Source organism: Metopolophium dirhodum, chromosome 9, assembly GCF_019925205.1.
Source record: "Metopolophium dirhodum isolate CAU chromosome 9, ASM1992520v1, whole genome shotgun sequence".
Classification (NCBI taxonomy): Eukaryota; Metazoa; Arthropoda; class Insecta; order Hemiptera; family Aphididae; genus Metopolophium; species Metopolophium dirhodum.
The window spans coordinates 18,980,846-18,997,165 of NC_083568.1; the positions used below are offsets into that span (position 1 = coordinate 18,980,846).

Sequence of the window (16,320 nt, forward strand, 5' to 3'; positions counted from 1 at the left end):
TTAAGTACGACCAAATGGTCTAAAAATGATAATAATTGTTTGAACATAGCAAAGTATTGCTTAAAATAAATAATTGATAAGCATGGAAGTTTCTCAAATTTAAAAGTGATAAAAAAATGCAAAATAATGTTTTCAAACAGATGAATGAAACAAGATTTTGTCACGTGTTATCAGTTTTTTGAAAATTTCTGGGCAATGATTAAACGATTATAATATGAACTATTTCCTTTTAGTACTGTGTGTCTGTGTCAAATTTTCAAAATTATATAGAAAGGCCATAGGTGTATAACTTATGGAACACTCCTTTTTCTGGGTAAAGTGTTTGTACTACCTATATTAGGTAGGTACATTAAAATTAAAGCTCTGCTCAGAATCATTTAAATAAAAATATTGTTATTAAAAATATAATACATTCCAAATGCAGTAGTATTTTATTATTATAATAGCAATCGTACACAATTATTAGTACTTGCATATAATAATGCACTAATTGTTTTTTTTTTTTTTTTTTAGTACGTATTTGTCTACGCGTGCAACACATTCAGATATATCCGGTTCAAACGGTATTTTTCAAATCGGCTAATTAAATAAATATTAATACTAATTCGGTTTATGCCTAAGTATAATGGTCTAAAGGGCAAAAAACAATAAACTAGTTCTAATTCTAAATCTACTTTGAGGAATACACAAAAAAAATATGCCGAAATTGTAGAGTTCATTTTGCGTCCTTATCAAAACAACTCAATTCGTTGGTGTGATTTTTCAAAATCGGCATTTCAGTGGATTCAAAAACAAAAATCAAGGCCGATGTAATTATTATTACTAATGATATACCTTGTAGGATGACGACACAGTGGCGAAACCACCACCCTTCTTTCCACGACCTCCTGTTTATTTTCACAAATATTTTAGAATTGACAATAATAATAAATATGTAGGTAGGTACTATCGGTATAATAAATGTTGTGTTTCTCCTAAATAATTTGTGTTGTTTTTTTCAATATATTATATTATATTATATTTTGAGTGTTGTTTAGTATTAAAATAACGTAACAAATAGTAGACAGAAGATATCGAAACAGTATTGTAAATAATTATTGTAATAACGCAATATTTGCGAAGCAGTTTTATGGTCTCACAAAAAACACGATTTTGTGTGTAACACTTTGGTAAAATTACCCTGTGTAATGTAGATACTGTCATGAAAGCCGAACCTTTTGTGCGTTTACCACCTGCATTATATAAAATCCATCAAAAATCATGATTAAGTTAATATTAACTTAAAATGTCGATATTAATTCATTTTTACTTGATACGGTATTCTTTAATACGATGATTCTAAATATTAATGTAGGTAAAAAAATCATACTAAAAAATATGCATCAGTTACTGAATGATTTGTACATGGTTGAAATTAATAATACGTTTACGTAATACTTCAAAAATGGTTGTTGAAAATTTGTGTTTAAGATACTAAATTATAGGAGATTTGATTTTGAAATATTTATGGTAGCTCAAAATGAAATAATTCACAGTCATTTACTTCTTGTACTGTTAGATCTAAAAAATTAATATGAAATGTGTCTGTGTGACGTGTGTGTGTGTGTCCTGTAGTTCTGATTTAACAGTAATCATAAGTAATGTTTACACAATATTTAATCAAATTAATATGGTAATTATTATTAATTAAAGATTTTAATTAATACAAGAAATATTACCTTTGCCACCGGCATCAGCTTGACCACCAGATTGACCTGGATGATCAGCGAAGATCTCTACCAACAATTTGTTTGTTCCCTTTTTGAATTGGTCAACAACGGTGTCGTTCAATGGATCCTTGTTCTTTTCTAACCAACCGGTGATGTTGTATGATACCTAAACACAAATACAACAAAATATTTAAGCATGGAAACGAGTAGGTATTGCAAAAAAACCGTTCAATTTATTTTTAATATCTGATAACTTACCACACCGGCGTAATGGGCAAGTGCGAAATGTCCGGCTTGGCAACCTGGTTTGGGAATAGCTGGTTTCCTGAAGTTGGGTGATTTACCCAAATGGTTGGATGTCAATTTGTCTTCAAAGGTCTTATCCGTGGCTTTGGGGAACATAGATTCCTCTTCAAGGATTGACAAGATACCCATGGGCTATATTATGTAAATTTAAATAAAATTAGATACCTATAATGTGGGTACAAACACAGGTTTATAATGTACACGCATTGAAAAAACTTTTTAATATATTATAAATTCGAGTTTATAGTACTAATTTTAAAAATGAAATAAGAATAATTATGTATTTAATCTTTAATAAAATGTTGTTATTATCATTTGCATAAGGCTTTAATTAACATTATTTTTTTATATTTTTGAATGTAAAAATGTTTTAAAAAATAAGCAAAAGTTATTTTTAATATTTCAAACGAGAGTAATTTAACATCTTATAATACAAAACTTACCTAATTTTTATAAAAAAAAAACGTTTACACTCCTTTGTATTATAATGTAATAGTCTAATCTTAATTTAAATTTTAAGGTAAGATAATATAAGCAACAGTTTAACTATCCTTATTGAAATATGGTTTAAAATTAATTTAATATTTTTTGTTATTCATTAAAGTATAATAAAGTGATTTGAATGCGTTTAGGTACATTATAAAGTTTTTTTTTTTTATAAATTCACAAATAAAAACAAAATTGTATCATGTCTCGTGTTGTACAATCTGGATAAAATAAAAACATGCAAACATTCTATACTACAACTCTATTTTTCTATATGAAGATATATCTGAATATCAACATTTCTGATTACTAAATACTTATACCTGTATTACAATAGCTAAGAACTTGATGTTTTTGAACTACTCAATGACCTAATTTTGTACAGGAACTGTACATTGGCTTCTTGACGATTCATTTTTAATTTATATTGATAATAAATAATGAAAAGTGTTTTTCCTAATATTTTTTCATACAAACCTTTTCAATAAGATCAATGCATTGTTGCAAATCCATTCCAAAGTCAATAAATGTCCATTCAATACCTTCGCGTTTGTATTCTTCTTGTTCTAATACAAACATGTGATGGTTGAAAAACTGTTGCAGTTTTTCGTTGGTGAAATTAATGCAAAGCTGTTCGAACCCGTTGAACTACATAGTACAAACGAATTGGAAAAGAAAAAAACAAGCAAATACAGTTAGCATGCGTGAGGTATAAGTAGGTATAAAAATACAACATTTAAACAAAAACTATAATGAGTAATAACTACTATATTATTATACTAATTCGACGTGTCTCTCATGGCACGTTTTGGAAAACCAACTAAAATACTTATGTTATACAACTTCCTCGTTTGTCATATGGAGGATCGATCTAATTACTGTGCAGAATCTCAACTCTAACACTCAACCGCCTGCTCCAATACGGGTACCTTTTCAATAAGTTCAATACAGGCGGCTAAGTCCATTCCGAAATCGATAAAAGCCCATTCAATACCCTCACGTTGGTACTCTTCTTGTTCAAGTACAAACATGTGATGGTTGAAAAACTGTTGTAACTTTTCATTGGTGAAGTTGATGCAAAGTTGCTCGAAACCATTGTACTTTAAATTAGGTAGCAAACAATAAACATGTTAAATGGATGTGATGTGTAAAATAAAATATTAAACTGGTCTGAATACGATGGACTGTGGAAAGTATTATACGAACATAATACGTAGGTAAAGTCAGTATTATTATTAGAGTGATATCATGGTAACATTAATTGGCAGGTAATAATAATAGTAATATGACGCTACAAATTATGTAAAGGGTGATAATATTATAAAGAGTTAACTATATGTCTTAAATAGGTCTATTTTAGGTAGGTATGGTTCAAAAATCAAAATAGTAATATCTACTAGGTATACAAAAAATATCCTTACCGACGTTTCTCGAAATATTCTCTCGTCGTAAATTGAAGTGTAACATATAACTAAAATTCTGGGTACTCAATCGAGGATTGGAAATCAAACAAAAATGCAAATAAGTCATGCTATCCGATTATATCGAAGTACCTTTTCGATCAAGTCGATACAAGCTAACAAATCCATTCCAAAATCAATGAAAGCCCAGTTGATACCCTCTTTTTTGTATTCTTCTTGTTCCAACACAAACATGTGATGGTTGAAGAATTGTTGAAGTCTTTCGTTGGTGAAATTAATACACAATTGTTCGAAACCATTGAACTGTGTTTATCAAATTCAGAATTTAAAATATTATGTAAAATATTAAGGAATAAAATATGTTCATAATAAATAACCGTCGTCGTATTAAAACGAAAATTACCTATGTTGTTTTTAAATGTAACTAAAAAACTATTTATTTAGAATCAAGGTAAATAAAACAATCCTAACAAATTAAAACTATGATAACATTTTTATGTTAAAAAATGTACGATTATCTATGGATAAACTTATTCAAACATACCTACTATAATAAGAAAGGAATATTGAACAAAAAATGTTCCTAAAAATGTTACTTATATAACAAGTTCATAATATGTAATATAATACAATAATATGTGAAAGGTGAATAATTTACTTAATTAATATTGATATTATTAATTGTAAATTTTAATATACCTAATTACAATTTATAATACGATAGTAGGTAACTATTGCATTTCCAATTGTAATTAAGTATACTAAGTAGATTATACTCACGTCGAAAATTTCAAAACCAGCAATATCCAACACACCGATGAAATGTTGACGTTTTTGTTGTGTGTCCAAAGTTTCATTACATTTTTTCACCATGAATTTGAAAAGTCTGTCAAACATACCCTTGGACATAGCACCTACAGAGTAGGCGACCTATAACAGCGCAACAATGTACGATTAGCACATATTTTGGTAGGGAATGCAAAATAATAGTGCACAGTTAATAATTCATAAGTTATACATAGGTACCTGGTGTAAGAACTTATAAAAAACAAAAAATCACACTTACTTGATCCTTATTACGACCTTGTGTGACGAATTCGTTTCCTACTTTGATTCTTGGTTTCAATAAATTTTTGTACAAATCATCGCAGTCGACGCCCAACAATTTTGCAACACGTGCACCTTCCTACAATCAGAAACAAAATATGTATTTTATAAATATGAAAATTAAAAATATAATATTATGACATAATAATTACCTCAGTGCCGTCGGCTTCAGCTTGTTCCTCCCGACCACGTTGTTTGAATTTCATGCCTCCCATGTGCATGACTGAGGCGGTAATCTTATAAATGTCATTCTTTTCTTCTTCAGTGAATCCAAGCACATCGAAAGCTTGCTGTTGTTTTATAAATATAAAGAATAAAGATACACAAAATTAGAGGAGGAAAAATAATTAGAAATTCGAATTAGTGTATTTCACTTTAATTGAGATACTTGAAAAAAAAATATAAAAATGTTAACGTGGTTCAGAAAAACACTAAAGAAATTTTTAACTTTTTTCTTGTATGTAAAAAATAAAAATAAAAATAATCTTAATAAGGAAATAATTTAGAGTAAAGGAAAAATTGAAGGTTGTCTTAGACTTGAGTCAAAAAGCAAATTTTAGTCCAAGTCGACAAGTTTGTACAATAAGCAAAATACTTACAAAAACCCTAAGCAAGGAAACACAAAAGCTTATAATAAAGCTAAATAAAAAATATATATGATGTAAACTTACCCTCACTCAATCAAAATACAAAATAAAAGTGAGGAACATATGAACATTTTCAAAAAATTATAAAATATTATCTGCTCGAAAATGAAATAAAATATAATAATATAACAAATTTACTAAAGTAATGAAAAATTAATTAATGATTGTGTTAAAATAAGCTAAGCAGAGAAAGCTCCCCGAAGTATAACGAAATATTAATATTATATTTTATATTCGATTTTCAGTATGATGAAAATGAAGAAGTTCCATCAATCATTAAATGTTTTGTATACATAAATATATTATAACTGTAATGGCATGAGACTCACATCGGTAAGCATAAATTCCTCTCCGTCATCCATTCCGGGAATAGAGATTTTTCCTTGAGATACATTGTTGTAATCATAGATGTTGTTAGATAACATACACATTTCTGCCAAATCAAGCGATTTCAGTTAAGCATGTAATGTTTAATTATATTCAACACGAAGACATTTTATATTTATACACAATATACATATTTCTAAATTATTATAAATAGTGTAACATAGAATCAATATAATATTATTATACTACTAAAATCATGTTTGTCGAAAATATATTTTTATTTTAGATACATTTTCTTTAAATATTGTTTCGAGACAATATTTACAACAAACATAATTCCATATAGGTTTGCGTGATACTATTATACGCTTGCTAACATACACAATAACATAAATTTTGGACAATACAATAAGCATTTGACGCTAAAATATTCTGTAATACAAATATCAAAATAAAACATTTACAGTAAAAATAGTCATAATATGCACCCAAAATGTAAAATGAATACCTTTTTTTAAATATAATTTACGGTTTTAGATGATAAACAATTTTTTTATTTTCCCCTGAAAACCTAAGGATCCCATTTTATTTGCTTGGTTACGCTCGTAAGATATCCATAATAATTAAAGCACATGAATAAATGATGTAATTAAAGTGAATAATGAGATTACACGAAGTACCCGCGCAGTGGCACTTACATCAGTAATTTGAAATTCTTCACCATCATTTACTCCAGGTATTCGAGTTTTACCTTGGCTAACGTAATAGAAGTCTGAGATTCGATTCTTACTCAATAAACACATTTCTGCGTGCAAAGTGCATAAAACAGTTATTAGGTATCACAAAATCATACATGTCCAAAACAAACAAAAAATAAAATAAAATTATGATATGCTAGTACATAATATTGTGAAGATATTTCAAGTTACATATAAGTTGTGCGATTGACTTGAGTTTTAATATATATTATTAAGTAGTACACTGCCGATAGTCACAATAGAGTTTAGCCAAAACAATCAAGCCACTTGGTATTCAAAGATTACACATTGACGGTAGGAGAGATTCAAAAGGATATTCGTTTAGAATGCTCATTTATTATTTTATTCGTATAATAGTTTTGACGCGTTGAGAATTTTCTTAAGTATTTAAAAACGGTTAGGTATTATGAGATTGAAATGAGCATACTCGAACGAAAATAGGAATAGACAGGGAAAGACTTACATCGGTAATTTTGAACTCTTCTCCGTCATCTACACCAGGTATACTAGTCTTTCCTTGGCTGACGAAATGATAATCGTTTACATTGTTGGACAGGAGACACATTTCTGGTTAAAAAAACAAACCCCATTTGTCATGCATTGGGTTTAATGAGTAAAATTGATATAAGAGATAATCTCATATATCTCATTTACTAAACACATTCGGGTATCGGGTTCAAATCAAAACTATTTCCGATACACAAAGAATAACATATTCCAGAAATTGAACACGCATAAAGAACCATGAAATATGTTACTCTCATAAAAATTATGTTTGATATTTTAAAAATCGATTAAAATAAATTAATAGAAAATTTAATCATGCAACTTCTGGAATAAATATTCTATTGTGAAAATAGTATAATATTAAACTAAGATATTGTTCAAAAATCAAAATATCTCCCATATTCGCTATCAGTAGTGTATAGGATTTTTTTCGTAGAAACATAATAATTTGAATATTAGAATTAAGTTAAAATGTCACGAGAAAAAAAAATTAATAATAATATGAACAAAATGCAAAAACCATTTATACGGTACGAGTTAAAAATGGTCTGTTAAGTCTGTACTTATTATAACCTTGTACACTACGATTCGCGGTGTTTTAAAACTAATTGTTTTAATGTTAAAAATAAAAAATGTATTTACACGACTACAACAGCTAATGTCATAAAATCTGTTGGTCTGTTCTATATATAATACACTCTATACACTTTTATCAAAAATAAAAATAAAAAATAAAAATCACACATTTGGCGGTTTGAGACTAATGTCGGTCATCAATGTATATATTATATCAAGTATAATAATATATAGTTTGGGACATATTTTTTATAGTCATATCGTATGTAGGTAGACGTTACGCCTGTACTAGTTTTGTAATGTACGGCTAGGCAGTTTATTTACATAATTGTATACACTCGTAGATTTTCTAAATAAATAGATCAAAAAAAAAAAAAAAAAAATATGCATCTATACTACATCATCTACGGTTGCTAAGACGCCCAGCATTTCGACGAATTTCAGTAGGTACGAGGAGAATATACGTGAACAGTATATTATTATGGAATATGGAATAATATAGTTTGAGGAAGTGTAGTGAGGATAAGACCGATTTGTAGGCTCTTACGTCGGTCAATTGGAATTCTTCTCCGTCATCCATACCGGGGATGGTAGTTTTTCCCTGTGACACGTAGTGATAGTCGTGGATATCTTCACTCAGCATGCACATGTCTGTGTTTAACAACCAATCAGTGTTATTCGGATTCAAAAGTGGTATGGTTAGTATCGATCGAATAGACTACGATTTCATTCGCCAACGTTTTATCGCAAATTATTTTACCTTACAATATTATTATCTATATATATATATTATTACCTCCCCATGACATAATATAACCGCCGCCCCCTTTACTGTGTATGAGAGCATTAATACAATTTTAAGAATAATCATTAAATTGTTCACATTAAAGTATAAAAAAATATTTTTCTTATTATAATATATATATTACCTTTTACGCCTTTCACGGATCCAGACATGATTTGGTAGAAAATATGGTAAGATCTTTCAAGAGTTTGCTGAGAGATGACACGAGCTTTTTCCAATAGATCTGTAGTGGTAAAACGTTTTAAAATTATAGATTAGCTCAAATTATTTTACTAAAGTCCAAACGATATTTATGACCACGAGGTACATCGATTATAATCATGTGACTACAGTAGTACAGTAGGTATTTATCTTAATATGTACTTACAAGTTTCGATATCAGCTCCGGCCAATTTTCCAGAGGGACCGAAATGAATACGGATGAATTTACCCTAAGCATCACCAAAAAATATTTTATAGTATCGTTAGGGTATCGTTATAGATTGTATACTTACGAAACGAGAAGAGTTGTCATTACGGACGGTCTTAGCGTTACCAAAGGCTTCCAATACCGGATTGGTTTGTACGACTTGATCTTCCAAGGAACCCTATTAAATAAAATAACATATTTGTTAAAGTAGGTTCAATAATTATTATTTATGTACTTGTAAGTATTCAGTTTTTAAAAATCACCTTCTTCTTAACACCACCAGCGGCGGCGGCGGCTTCTTCTTCTTTCTTTGTGCTAGCACCAACAGTGGCGAAGTACGCAATTACCTTCTTCGTGTTTTCAGTTTTTCCAGCTCCAGATTCTCCTCTGAATAACAAAATATAAAATATAAACATAACAATAATTCCGATATTAAACTATAATAATTGTGACTTACGTGATCAACATAGATTGATTTTCTTTGTCTGAAAAAAAAATGAAAGAAAAAACATTGTTACGAAAATATACACTTTTACAATGATTATATCATATTAATCGCAGCTCTATATTTTATGATACATTTATTATTATTATTGAATTATATTTGCATAGTATTTAAAACTATGGTTAAATTCTAATCGATAATTCAAAATGCTTAGTGAAACGAATTCATCTCTAATTAAACATTTAATTGAACATTGTACTAACTTGTAAGCATGTTAACGTATGCGCCGTCAGAAATGGCGAAAATATGGGGTGGAACTTCATTCCTCCTCTTGCCTCTGTACAACTTAGCGCAACGGTTGGTGTACACGGGGAATCGTTTGTAAGGATTGATAGCAACGCAGAACAATCCGGAGTAGGTCTAAACATATTATGAATATTCTCAAAATTAATTAAAAAATAGAAATATACAATCAACGTTACAACAGACACTTGTAATAATTATGTGGGTATTCAATTTTAAAATATAATCGTTATATGTTATATAAATATGCAATAAACAATCCATATGATAATCTAATTTAAAAAAATGATATATGTATTTTCATAAATCACGTAATTATTTGTAAGTGTCTCTTGTAAGAATATAAAATATACATTGTACAAAAAAAGTCTAATCTAATAAAAATGTCATTCAAAACAATCTACTGACTACTACTATGATTTTTACACATCCAAGAAACCAATAAAACAAACATGTTGTAATCTCTAATATGTGAAGCCAATAGGTGTTGTTCTCTTGAACAGGGTTCACCTAGAACTGTCGATCCAATGTCATATTCGGCCGACAGTGATAGCAAAACAACGAACACACAGGATAAGTAGGTATTTGGGTTTTAGTCTAAAAAATGAAATATGTATATTCCGGCATATCGAGAATCAAGATAAAATAATATATTTTAATAAGGATAAAAATCAAACGGGATTTCAAAACAAGGTTTTTCGTTAATTCGGGTATTTTTGTCATTTATATAAAATCATATCCCGACAACGACGAATAATCGATATTAATTATATAATAATTATTGAAAGTAGAAAATATTTACAATCTGTATTTATTAATCAAATATTTGATGTAAAACGAATTAACGAAGTGTTCGCGTGAAGGGAACGTACAGTGACACTATTTTAAGAATACGAACTCAGTGTTTGTAAAGTAAAATATTTATGAATAAATAATGTAAAGATAGTGTTGATTAAAGAAATATATAAAAAAATGTTTAAAACAGTAAAATTAAAATTAGTGTTATTATCTTTTAAAAAATATACCTTATAAGTAAAGAATATCAAATTATATTTTAATTGGCTAAATTGTAATAATTATATAAGTTAAAATTGTTGGTAGGTTATTATATTTAAGTATGCATCTAATGTAATAAATTATAATTATTGTATTCTTGTATTTTATGAGGGTTATTTCAGGAACTGGATTACACAGGATGTTCTAAACGGGTTTCAAAATCCAAAAGCACGATGCACGTAACCTCGTTCATTGGCCACCCTAACACTTACGTAAATGAGCTTATGGTAATATCTTTCTTTCAAATTATACAATACAGACGCATCGTTCAAATATGTCAAATTTGACATATCCTCGGCTTTTTCATATTTCGGTGGGTTCACTTGGCCCACTTGGTCCTTTTTGAAATCTTTTACCTGACATACCATAGAAAATGTATATTAGTAAAATTGGAATTGGTACTTACGTAAATTAATTTGCAAAAGTATCGCTGCCTCAAGTTGTGCAACACACTGGCATCGTTCAGGTAAGTCAGATCAGCCATGTCTTCGGCTTTCTCAAATTTTGGCGGGTTCACCGGACATACATTATCTTTTTTGAACGATTTTTCCTATGCGATCCAAAATACAGTGTGTAACATTGAAATGCAACATATTATTTAATACACCCAAAACTTATCTGCCTTTTACTTTCGTCCTCCATATTCTGGTATGTAAGGTTTTATTCTCATTGATGAGTTTAAGAACATTAAGTTATTAACAGTTGAAACAAAATAAAATCAATGATTATCTATACTGATTAATATTAACTTTATAAAAATGAATCCCTAACATAATTTTTTAGAATTTTCATACATTAGAAAGATTTGAATATACCTAAATTCAAATTATTTCTATTTAGAAAATATTTTTTGTGTATAAAGTTAATTCTATTCTAAATAAAACCTCGTAATCGTAGACGAAAGTGCAAAGATAACTAATATCGTAGGTAATATATAGTTATTTTTATCGTATGATAATTTTTATCAATAAAATAAAAATGTTTAAATAATTAATCATCAGAGTACATTGCAGTGAAATGTCCGCTCTCATCGTCCCTTAGGGTATTTTTAATATTTATAATATCAAATGTTATCTCAAATCTATCCTTCCGATTCATCAGTGAGAGAATTTTAAAGTATATTATAGGTATCTACTTTGTTGCTGCAATATATTATTTACTTATTGTCACTGACTGCGATATACTGATATATATATACTTATATATAACTACTATGATGCAATGTTTATCTACTTATACAAATTACAAATTTGTTCATTTTATCATAGTCTACTGAGAATATTATTCCATTAAAATTATAGTTAATATTTATTGTTCATAATACAAAAAAAATATACCGTGAAATTTGTATGAAATATTTCAAAAAGTAAAAATGTTATCCTAACTATATCTATTAAAAAAAATATTAAGCATCACATTGAAATATCCAATAGATTTTACATGATTTTAAAATTCATTTGAAACATCGTAGAATGACTTACCTCTCCATTAGGCAAAGCGACGGTGACCAAGTCACCCTTGGTTCCTCGGATTTCTCCCTGGAGGAAACCTTCATCCTCATCGGGCACCCAGCAAGCCTTTTTCGCATCGTAGGGTTTGGTCTGATCGATTCTCTTCTGTTCGAGTGATACGAACAAGTATGGGGTTGGATCTGGGTCATCACCTTCTTGTTTAACTACACGCGGCATTTTTGTAGTTTGAAGTGAAAAGGCAAAGAAACAATTTGTTGCACGTCGTCACACACCTCTTTTATTTATGGTGTTATTTGCGACACACCTAAACAAATAATTCGCGGTCAATTAAATTTGTTATTGTATGTATATCACTGTATATAATATACACATTATATTATAATATAGAGTTTTACTAATGTTCATTAATGCGAGTTAAGTATTGGTGAAATTCCAATATCAAAAAAAATTTAAAAATTTAAACAAAAAAAATAAAAATAAAAATGTTTAAGTTAAAATTAAAAAAATATTTGAAAGAAAAAATTGTCGAGCAAAAATCAAACTGCAAAACTGTTCATCGATTATACAACGGTTCGTTATAAGTTTCAGCAAACCCAAACTCGACAATAATATAACCTCACGGTGATGAACACACAGTAAAAATAACACATACACAACAGGCAAATGTTAGGTGACACGATTTTTTTTTTTTTAAATTGAAAAGCTCTTTATCGCATATTTGAGGTGCCTGGAGCTATACAAGGCGTGTATATTATTAGAAACTTGGGAGCCGGAGCCAAATAATGCAGAATCCGGGTGGACACTATACAGACCGAAATAGATCGAACGGAAATGAACGTTAATGTACGGTATCGGTGTTATAGACGCAATCAGCGAGACGCGTATATAATAGTTAGTTATAGTATTTTCGATCGCACAAATAGATCGTAACTGCAGTATTCGAATGCATAAATAATATGCACTCAAGAATTTTAAATGTACTGTAAGATGTATGCGTATACCCGTTAATAACGACTTGTCCGAATGTATTTGAACTTTTATGACGACGACGGCCCTGCAGTTTGGCTATGCTACATGTGTTACGGTTTGGTTCCGCGATACTCGAGAGATAATAAAAATTATCATCAAAGCGATGTATTGAAGCACGCGATAATATTATTTTATTGTCTATAAACGATTGAAAATTTAAATCGGTGTAGGTCGACGGTACCTACGACGTTAAAAAAAAGTACCTACTACGTCGGACAGGTCGAACGAATTGTGCACGTTCACCTATTATGGCGAATGTGTCAATTTCGGTGCTCTGAACGTCAGGATCGTAAAATATTATAAATAATTAACTATTGGCCGGAGTCCAGAGTTGTAGGGCGTATGTATGAAATACGACACGCGGCGGCCTACATTTCGCGGAGGAAGAGAAAACGAAAAAAAAAATCTATTATTAGACCAGCTCGGGCCGGCAAAAAACTTCAAACGATTTGCTCGAGGATCTTAAGCGGCTATGCGGTAAACTTACACTCGTAAATTGCGCGGGTAAGCGGACGGATATAAAATGGTAAGCCGATGGTGACGGGTAAGCAGGTGCCGGTATATAGGTGTATACGATGCACGTGGATATATTACCAGGGTCTGGATGGAACACGGATTGATCGCAAACGAATAAATGATAAAAACAAATTTAAAAATTATACCAGAGAGGTCGTTGTCCGTTGGTTATTTGGCGTACACTGCCGCGTTTGGTTAGACGGCAAACAAAACAAAACAAAATCTGCGCACAAAAACAGCCGCCGACACTATGTATATTTTATTTATGTATGATCACCGACGCGGCGAATTCGATTTTCGACGAATTAACGCACGTATTACGTCGTAGCACTAAAAAAAATAAAAACAAAAAAAAAAAAAAATAAGATCACGCGACTTTCACAAGAAAAGAAAAACACACACTTTGTTGAATTAATAATAATAATATTATAATATACTACTCAACAGCAGAGCACTATATAAAAAATAAAGATATAATTATATTATAATAGATATTAATGTAAAATTATTATTTAGCGGTTAAATTATAATACAAAATTATATATTATATTTATACGAACTCTAAAAGCACACTGCCAGTAGTCTTATTATTATATTATGATGATAATATTTTAATATTATTAATTATAATATTATATAGTATGTTATCTACACAACAATAAGCGAATAGTAGTGTCCGAGGTGCGTATTATATTATATTAGATAGTACCTACTCGGCGGTTGAGACGTAGAATGAATGGGATTGTCCCGGAGTTTCAGCATGTGAAAAACCCTAGTCTCCCCACCACGGCGGACAGACACCCCTTCCACCCGCTGATCACAACAGTTTCCACGGCGGCTGTGTTTTATTATTTTTTTCTATTTCGGTCCACGGGCGGCCGTCTGCAACGCGATCCCGGTGCCCGTCGCAAACTCCATGATTGGTCAAATGGCGGTTGTCCGCCGCGGCTATGGCACCGGGGCCGCCGGGCAGGGTCCATTTTTAGAAGGACCGCCGCCGCCACTTAGCTCGTTGCTGTCCGCCGCTGCCGCCGCCGCCACACAATCCGTCATAAACGATGGACGACGAAGGGATTCCATTTCAAATCATATTACTTACCTATGTTAAAATATTACTATTATTTAGTTTTAATAATTAATAACAATTTTTTTTTCGTTTCTAACCTTTTTTTAGGTATACTTTCGATTTCTTTCCCTTCCTTTTTTTCTTACGTGAAATCCTTGTTGTCCGCACATCACATCAGCCACCACCAACACCACCATCACCTCCACCACCACCAACACAACAGCACCATCTCCACTACCACCACTACTACCAACACCACTACCACTAACCTAACCACACATGCCGCACTTGAACCACGCACGCCATGACCGCGACTTGGCGCTTTAGAATGGCACCGAGTTATTCGCTTCTATTCTATAACCTGCAACACGCGTTCCATCAACCCAAAACTCGTTTTTACTTTCTGTGGGCACTGCAATCGACCTATCCCGTTTTTGTTTTAGTATACTCAGTTATTATTTTATTATTTCTTATACCTATAACCGTTTCATTAGACGTTTCTACGTTATATTATTATATTATTATATACCAAACACCTATACATGCGGTACGCCTATATGTATATAATGTTATATACTAGCTGTTCTCAAATGATGGGTTGTATTTTGTAGGAAACTCGAAGGATCGTCTTCTATTTAATAGGTATATCACGCATTATTATTTTCTTTTGACTCTATATAACTCTTGGCCGAAATCATAATGATAATCGTGCCAGACAGTAATAACTATAATATGTAATAACATATTTTAAAATATAAAAAAATAACCAACGGCCGACTGCAACATTTTCGTTTTATTACTGTCTGGGACATTATTATACTACGTAGGACGTAAAGTATGTATTATTCGTATAAATCAGATCTGTATAATATATTTTAGAAGTATGATTTTTTTTCATGACTATATTTAAGTTTAGGTAATCATCTTCATACAGTTTTCACTCATATGTAACGTACAAATTATTTTTACTACCTATAATTTTTTAATAGAGGGCATTATGTTGATATGCTAATTAACTACCTATACCAACCTATTATATGAATAACACCAAATTTAACAAGCTATTAGTCGTATACGCGATCTATATATAGGTACCTATTAATTCATTTTAATGTACCTATATAAGTATAGGTACCTACTAGTGTTTTTGCTCTGTTCGCTAAAGTTTCAACACTATACCTACTATAATATGCATCGTACAATGACATACTGTATATATATAATATTATTAGTTTAATATGATTTATATAAGATTTGTTAAAATTTATAACACATACCTATACAAGAGGATGCCATACACCCACATGTGTGGTATCCGTCTTATAATAACGTACAACATATAACGTACCAAATTTTGAGTTCTGTACTACCAGCT

The 16,320-nt window shown here is 30.4% G+C and overlaps 1 protein-coding gene across 39 annotated transcripts in view; it reads right to left on the reverse strand.

Annotated features, from left to right (window-relative positions):
- LOC132951682 (myosin heavy chain, muscle) overlaps positions 1-14,209 on the reverse strand; it is a 28,691-nt gene extending 14,482 nt beyond the window's left edge. For 5 of the 39 annotated variants that reach the window (XM_061023514.1, XM_061023542.1, XM_061023536.1 and 2 more), the window contains exons 1-17: positions 14,026-14,209; positions 12,344-12,638; positions 11,075-11,218; positions 9,767-9,923; positions 9,516-9,543; positions 9,322-9,445; positions 9,144-9,236; positions 9,017-9,080; positions 8,774-8,872; positions 8,392-8,495; positions 5,182-5,319; positions 4,989-5,108; positions 4,703-4,852; positions 3,431-3,601; positions 1,968-2,147; positions 1,719-1,875; positions 835-887 (exon numbers count right to left, since the gene is read on the reverse strand). In XM_061023514.1, coding sequence (XP_060879497.1) covers positions 835-887; positions 1,719-1,875; positions 1,968-2,147; positions 3,431-3,601; positions 4,703-4,852; positions 4,989-5,108; positions 5,182-5,319; positions 8,392-8,495; positions 8,774-8,872; positions 9,017-9,080; positions 9,144-9,236; positions 9,322-9,445; positions 9,516-9,543; positions 9,767-9,923; positions 11,075-11,218; positions 12,344-12,550 — 1,989 coding nt within the window. In that variant the 5' untranslated portion in view covers positions 12,551-12,638; positions 14,026-14,209. Of the gene's footprint in view, positions 1-834; positions 888-1,179; positions 1,233-1,718; positions 1,876-1,967; positions 2,148-2,978; positions 3,150-3,430; positions 3,602-4,054; positions 4,226-4,702; positions 4,853-4,988; positions 5,109-5,181; positions 5,320-6,005; positions 6,110-7,224; positions 7,329-8,391; positions 8,496-8,773; positions 8,873-9,016; positions 9,081-9,143; positions 9,237-9,321; positions 9,446-9,515; positions 9,544-9,766; positions 9,924-11,074; positions 11,219-11,268; positions 11,413-12,343; positions 12,639-14,025 lie in introns of all 39 variants that reach the window. The other 34 variants (XM_061023528.1, XM_061023520.1, XM_061023524.1 and 31 more) reach the window with 24 other exon arrangements.
- Between the last annotated feature and the right edge of the window lie 2,111 nt (positions 14,210-16,320).